Source organism: Dinoponera quadriceps, unplaced genomic scaffold, assembly GCF_001313825.1.
Source record: "Dinoponera quadriceps isolate SergipeBrazil2010 unplaced genomic scaffold, ASM131382v1 scaffold1889, whole genome shotgun sequence".
Lineage (NCBI taxonomy): Eukaryota > Metazoa > Arthropoda > Insecta > Hymenoptera > Formicidae > Dinoponera > Dinoponera quadriceps.
The window spans coordinates 910,272-917,893 of NW_014557272.1; the positions used below are offsets into that span (position 1 = coordinate 910,272).

General features: G+C 42.0%; 1 protein-coding gene across 1 annotated transcript in view; it reads left to right on the forward strand.

Moving 5' to 3' along the window:
• Window positions 1-1,011: 1,011 nt before the first annotated feature.
• Window positions 1,012-7,622, forward strand: part of LOC106748873 (CCR4-NOT transcription complex subunit 6-like) — a 363,820-nt gene continuing 357,209 nt past the window's right edge. The window contains exon 1 of the mRNA XM_014627791.1: window positions 1,012-1,058. Coding sequence (XP_014483277.1) covers window positions 1,028-1,058 — 31 coding nt within the window. The 5' untranslated portion in view covers window positions 1,012-1,027. The remainder of the gene's footprint in view (window positions 1,059-7,622) is intronic.

The following is a 7,622-nucleotide window of genomic DNA, read 5'->3' on the forward strand; positions in this document are numbered from 1 at the left end:
TTCTCTCGTAGCCTCTTTATTTTATTTTGTATTGGCGGTAGAGATTTTGGTATAGAATTTGAAAACTCGAATTAGGTGAGAACAAAGGAGTTATAAGCCTCGTTGCCGACTGCTGCTGCATCCTGCGTCCTGTATTCCGTCTTGGGATCAATTCTCAGTTGTCGTGGTTCACTGGGATACTCAATAGTCCTATAAAAAAAAGTACGAATCGATCGGAAACACGTTGGTAACTAATTATTGCGTGTTAATTAATAACGCGATCGTCGAATGCTATGACGGTGATTTCCGATACTTACCGCACGTGCGACCGTTCTGATAATTTAATCATTCTTTTTTATCGTCTTGAAGGACTAGAATATTTTGAGAATTGTCGTCGATTGTCGCGATTTCCTGGTCACGGAATATGCTTATCATTAATTAGCATGCGACATCAATGAACAATTGGATAAAAATAACTTTATTTTTCTCGCTGATTGTTTTGATTTTCTCGTGCGTCACGTACTTTTCCGTGGTCGAGTAATTACGTCTGAAGTCGACGAGCGACGCACATGCCGCGACGCTGAGTATATGTATCGGTGCGTTGTTTACAATTCTCGCCGGGTGATTAAACATTTCGGCGGCTCTCGAGATATTTAATCGGGTCGTTAATCACGCATGTTTCTCTGATAGAATCGTATCCACGTGAGTGTTAGTGTTTACACGGTGACGTTGCTGTTTTTGTAGGTGCCGATTGTTTTGATACTCTCTCTCGTCGCGTAGTTTTCCGTGATCACGTCAATACGTCTCGAGACAACGAACGATGCACATACGACGCGGAGTACGTGCATCGGTGCGTTAGTTATCATTCCCGTGGACTTTTGAAATATTAAATCGAGCTCTCGTCGGTCGGTATCGCGTTAATTAAAACACGCGTTTCTCCGATTGAATAGTATCCGTGTGAGCGTGTGATAGACCAATGAATATGTGGAACCACAAAGCGGCCAGGACGCTGGATTGGAAAATCAGGACGGAGAACAGAGGACGTAGGATGTGGCCAGAGATACAGCATATATTTCCAGGTACGTTGAATCATTTATTAAAAGAAGCTATTGATTTTGACGAACGTTTGATGAACTTTGAGAATAGAGAAATATATCGAGTCGAGATTTAGAATTTAATTTAAAATCGACATTCATAATCTGTTGTTATCTGATTTTATGAATCTCTGATTATCCATTAACCTGTATTTTCTTAAAAAAACAAGTAGTATCTATTTAAAAAATTGAATAACGATATCTAAATGATCATCTAACGATATCTAAAGACAAATCTTGAATTAACTGTATTTTCAGTCGAAAATTGTAAATAATTTACAACCACTAATGCCGGTCTAAATTTAGCAAGAACCAAGATCTGTGTTTTTAATATTATTTCTTTTCTCACTTCTGCTTTCCTTATTATTGTATCAAATTTAAATTTATCCTCATCAATAATTGTATACACAACTGCTGTCATTGTTTTTACAACTTCTTCCGTCTCACCTTTTGTCGGAACTTCCAACGTTAATAAAAAATAATAATAATAAATTACGATAACAGAGAACGAATAAGAGAGAATAGAATAAGAGAAAACGTTTGTTCTTTTATTCAATATTATCAATCTCATTTATTTATGTTAATTATTCAATATTTGTTTATATCGTATATATTCTGGAATTAAGTAAGTTTCATAATGTTAATACATTAGTTAGTGAAATTAAGAATAGAAATTAAATATAGAATGAATATCGGGGGTTGTTGAATATTAAATAATTCCAAATATCATAATTTTCCAAAAAATGCTTATACTAAAAGACCTGGAGTTATTCCAAAGTCTATTAACAGATCTTTTCTTAAATCTTGGACATGTAAAAAACGGTATTTGTAACATTAAGATATAACAATAGTTTGTAAAGTGTTATATATCTCGAGATCCTCCATTAATCCTTTAAGTTTATTGAGTAGGATTAAGAGAACCAAAATTTCGGCTCGTGTTTGCATAATAATAATTACAAATATAATTATACACACACACACACACACTTATCGGGTGTTTCAGACCACTCGTTTAAAAACGAGGGAAGTGGTTATTTTGAAAAATGTTTCAGACAAAAGTTGTATAAAAAATCCATTTACTGATATTATTAGTTTAACCTTGAATGGCTTCGCCAAGGTCAGAACAAGATCACTTTGAATTTTTTTTAATGGTACCCCCCACTTTTTATTGCATATTCTTATAGCTTATCTCGAGAGCTTTTCAAAACACTATAAGAAAGTATTTTTTCTTTAAATAGTTTTCGATTTATAAGGTTTGAAAATTGCAGCCGCAATTAGCATTACCCATGGTAGGTATAAGGATCTCACGGTTCTTCGTAGTATTTTCTGATTCCTTATAAACCGAAAAGTACTTAATGAAAAAATACTTTCTTATAATGTTTTGAAAAGCTCTCGAGATAAACTAATAAGAATATGCAATAAAAAGTAGGAGGTTCCATTAAAAAAATTCAAGGTGACCTTGTTCTGACGTTGACGACACCACCCAAGGTCAAACTGACGCTATCAGGAAATGGAACTTTTTCTACCCCACAACTTTTGTCTGAAACATTTTTCAAAATAACATCCCTCATTTTTAAATAGGACATACGAGTGGTCTGAAACACCCGGTATATACCATTATACAGTAAGTAGCAGATACTACAAGAAGTAGCAGTATACAAAAGACGTGTAAGATTTCGAAATGTCTTCCTCTTAACGGAAACATCAATTGAATTTTTTTCGTCGTTCGAAACGCAAATTGCAAACTCCTTTTTCGGTGTCGTTATTTTCCGACGTAATTTCATACCGGACGCTCACTTTTCACGGAAGACCGAATAATGCGTTTTATTAAATACGCTTTGGGACGTACGCTATGTTCTCGTGCTGCGGAAAAGCACGCGCGACTTTTAATACCGGACATTCGTTCGTTTCAAAGCGAACGCGCGTCCCGCCGCGCGTTCTCTCGCGCTATTATTTTTTTCAGCGCCGCTTTTTTTTTCGTCGCTCTCTCGCTCACTCATAGCAGAGCTCGTCGACACGAGAGCGCATCGGCTATCTTCTTCTAACTCTCTTTTTCTCCCCTCCCCTTCGCTTCTTTTTTTTTTCTCGCCACGACGACCCACGCGTTTCGATATTTCCATCCGGCGAGCGTTGCCTCTCTCTCCCCGCGTCTCCCCCCTCCTCTCTCCTCGGCTCTCGAATGAGAGCGCACTTTTCGCCGCGCTTGAACTTGCATTCCACGCGTGCCGCTCCAGCGTTTTCGCGCGGACACTTTCTTTAACCGCCGCTGCAGCCGGTCATGTACTCCGATTTTCATATCGCGAATGACATCTCGAGTCGAGTTACACGAAATGTCTCGCAGTGAAATTAAAAATGCATAAATTATGAGGGAGAGTGGGAGATGCGTTTATTAAGATCGCAAAATAATTTCGCACCGACGGAATATGAAAGTACAGAGCAGCTTAATATTTAAATCCGAGGCGGTAAAATTGAAATGGATTAAATTAAAAAGCAAGTTTTCTCTTCCCCCCCCCTCTCCCTCTCTCCCTCTCTCTTCGAATACGATATGAAATTTATATGAAAACGTATGACTAAATAGAAACATGGAAGACATGGATAACATTGCGGATGTAAATACGATAATGTTGCGTTGTTATGTAGTTCGTCGGCGGTTACATCGCGGACAAAGTGATTTCGATGCGGGCGACTGACCGTGATTCATGATTAATTTTCTAATTCGGCACGGCCGTTTGATCGATCGAAATGTAATTCCGTTTGAGGACGTTCTCTAATTTTGTGCGTAAACTGATAGCGCCATTTTGATAAATTATTACCGCAGAATTAATCCACCCGCCGGATTGCGACTGCAAACACTGACAAATATAATCAATTACATTAGCAACTAATTAATCTTGGACCGTGTGCGTTCACGAAGCAGTATAATTAAATATGCCGCTGCGACTACGCACACAACACAAAAGGGCGGTTACGGGGGCAAATTGAAACTCAATAATCCTGCGGTTACCGTTGATCCACATGACCTGTAAAAAGAAAAGAAGCGCAAAGAAAGAGAGCGTGCGAGTGAAAGAGAGAACGTTGTCGACCGCGAATTACCGATTAACGTTCATCAGAGTGGCCGGGGAGCAGTGTGAAAGTCCGGTGGTTGAAATATCAAACGTTTAATTGTCCGCACGAATGTAATTCGCTAGAACGCAGCGAGAACGCTCATACTAATTCCGCTTCGTTTGCAGCGCGGATCGATGGCCAGAAATAATTGAAAAAGGGCGTTAATTCCCCCGTATTCGATCACCAGGAGAGAGAAAGAGAGCCGGGCAGACAGACAAGCAGACAGACAGACAGACAGATCGCGATCGCTACCGTTAAAGAGCGACGTCGCGGCCAGCGGGGACCGTTACTCGACAGCGCGCTCGGCCGCGAATAATAGAATTCCGCGGGATCGAAAAATGATGGGGCTTCAATTTGTATTCGCGTTTCGACACCGCCGCGACGCAAATGTATGTCGGCGCGATACATCGGCGTGATGTATCGTCGGGGATCGTCGGGTAACGCGACGCGGCAACATCTATCACGCCGCGCGGATCCACGAGACCGCCGGGGGCGGCGAGATCTTCGGACATTATCGAACAACGCCATTGTGCCCGCGTTTATAATGATCGCCGAACGAATTGGCGGCGATACATTTTGTCGCGCCGGACACGGACACATGTGCGCCCGTGTGTGCGCGTAACGAGCGACCGGTGTATTTTTAAGCAGCCCTCGTTCATCACACTCGATCGTAAACATCCGACACACCCGATTCGGTTTGAAACATGTCGCCGGATGGATCGGCTGTCACCTTCCTAAGACCGGCCGTCGTCTTCGTGCAACAATAACTGCGATGGGGGATTACCGCACGCGCGCGTTGCGATTAAAGATTGTATTGTCTGTTAGTATTTTGTATTATTATATTTTATGGATTATGTTTTGCAATTTCGTGCTTCACTGAAATCTTATTCTTCGTTTAGAAAATATTAAAGATGGAAATTAAAAAAGCAGCACGCTATTCTTAAGAAATATGTATAGAAAAAAAATATATATATAAACATTAATTATAAATATTTCAGCTTTCGAATGGCCAATTTTTTTCTAATCGCACGTGCAATGAATTAGATGATATTTCAATACACGTGGTAAAATTTTCATCGAATTTTTATCAAACTCATTTAACCCAAGCTCTCTCTGAATCACCGTCAAACTTTTAGCGTCACGTTTAAATGCAGTGTAGATCAATTTGCTATCTTTTCATTATTTTGAGTCAGTTGGACGGTACATCTTTAATCCCGCGTTCGCTGCACAGGAGGGTAATTTCTGAACTCGCTCGACCGCGATCTCTGAAAATTTCTCAAGAAGAATTAAATATCGTCGGCTGCGTCACGTAACGGTTGGGAGTTCGAGATTTTGTTTTGGCCATTTATCACAATAAATCTATTCGTACGCGTGCATCATCGGAGCGCGCGCAAAATGCGGGAAGCGTAAACACGCATTTTACTTTACGTCAGCCGTAAAATAAAACGCGGTGCGAATTCATAGTGGGCGAAGGCAATAAATATCCCTCGTATGCGCCACTTCCTCTTCCATGAAGGGAGAATTTTCCCTTATCGGGAAAACACGCGAAAGACCAGGATATCCCAGAATGCCTGCGCATCGATTATCCCAGAACCACGCTTTTTCAGTTACGCCTACCCTCTCGAGTTGTACCTACATCCTCTCTCTCTCTCTCTCTCTCTTGCGAACACGCGTTCACCGATGAAGAACGTGCGAGAGTCGTCGAGCAATCCTCGACGTTGCCGGGCACGCCACATGTCGTGTCGCTCGAGCTCACTGGCTCGTGTTAATAATCCACGGAAGCGAGCGCTATCGCCAAAGCGAATTCCGGACCGAGCGGATCGCTAATTTAAATATTAAGCCATGCGAGGCCGATGTTAATAACGGCGACGCCGGACGTCGAGACGTCCTCGTGTGCGCCGAACGCGCGCGCGTGCGTGCGCGTACGGTACATACTTTCCTCCCGCACGTTGACATTTGCATAATCGTATTCCGTCCCTTTTTTCCGCGTTTATCCGCGTCCCCCGCCCTCTTCCGGGCGCCGCTTTGCCGCGCACGCACGCGGATAACGAAAACGGCGGCGGGCCGTTTGTTTCTCGGTTTATCGCCGAGCTCTTTCGGAGAGAGGAAAGGAAAGAGAGAGGGAGAGAGAGAGAGAGAGAGAAGGAAAGAGAAAAAAAGAAGAGTTCTCCCTTCTGCACGGTTTATCAAACGTATCGTATGCGACTCGTTTTACACGGAGTGTTCCGCCACTGCCGGATGAAACTTTAATCCCGTATTTCGCGCTGAGTCGGCAGTCCGCGATTCATCGCGAGAGATGCATAAGCCTCCGATGACAGATTCCGCGTGGCTTTTGGAATTGATTTATTCCGCTTTAATATAAATATCTCCACGATATATCTTCCCACTTCATCGAATCGCCGGCTTACTGAACCGAGCGTTGTTGACGTGCAATTCTCTCGGTTTGATTTTTCACAGTACGATAAACGAGGAAGCAATCGGTACACGTTAAGGGGATGCCAAAGTCGATTGCGAACTTGATAAGCGTCAATAATGTAAAAGCGATCCTCGTGATATTGTTACATAAACACTGACATGATTTGCTGCTCTTTTTCTATATTTCTCGTACATATACATCTTACGTAAGTATAAGTGTGTTATAAATGTGAACACGATGAATATGCGCTACGCCGGCTTTACCATTTCTAACGGAAAATCCAACCGAGATACGTCAACGTTTTTCTGCAAACTTTTCGAACTTCTAAAGTTGATTGAAAGGATATAAAGATGTTCTTTTCCCTGATTGGACCATTCACACATTCGGTATGTACAAGCTGCAGAATTTCTGTATTAGGTAAATATTTACGCCGATAGCTGAGGATGTTATTTTGAAATTTTTTCACCACATACTGAGCAATGCTCCAATTAATTGCGCGTATTTCCATGTTAAGACATTTAGAATTCTGCGTAACCAATAAAACATAAACTTTCTAGAAAAAATTAGTATTTCGTAAGTCAAGTTTTCAGTTGCTCTCTGCGAGAGAGAGAAAGAAACAGAGAGAGAGAGGGAACTATCGATAATCCGACATGGTCCTCAATAAGAACTTTCCGATTTGAATATACAATATTCAATATTCAAGTATGGCATCCCTTTAAGACGAATGATTACTACCATGTCGCGACGCGCTCGCGCAAATCGCCGCAACGATCGCGCCGCGTCGCACAAAAGCGGCCTGATTGCGATCCGATGTATCGAGCCGCGTGTCACGGTCGACGAATTCATTGGTTTTCATTGGAACGCGAGCTTCTCTCGCGCGTGCATGCGGCCGCATTTAATGCGCATTAAGCGAATTTCGCAGTGTCGTATTCACGAGTGGCCGTAATAATCCATCAGTAGTGGTATTAAAGACAAATCCTCCCGACATCCGGTGGCTGCGGTGCATACGAAATAGGGGGGGGGGGGGG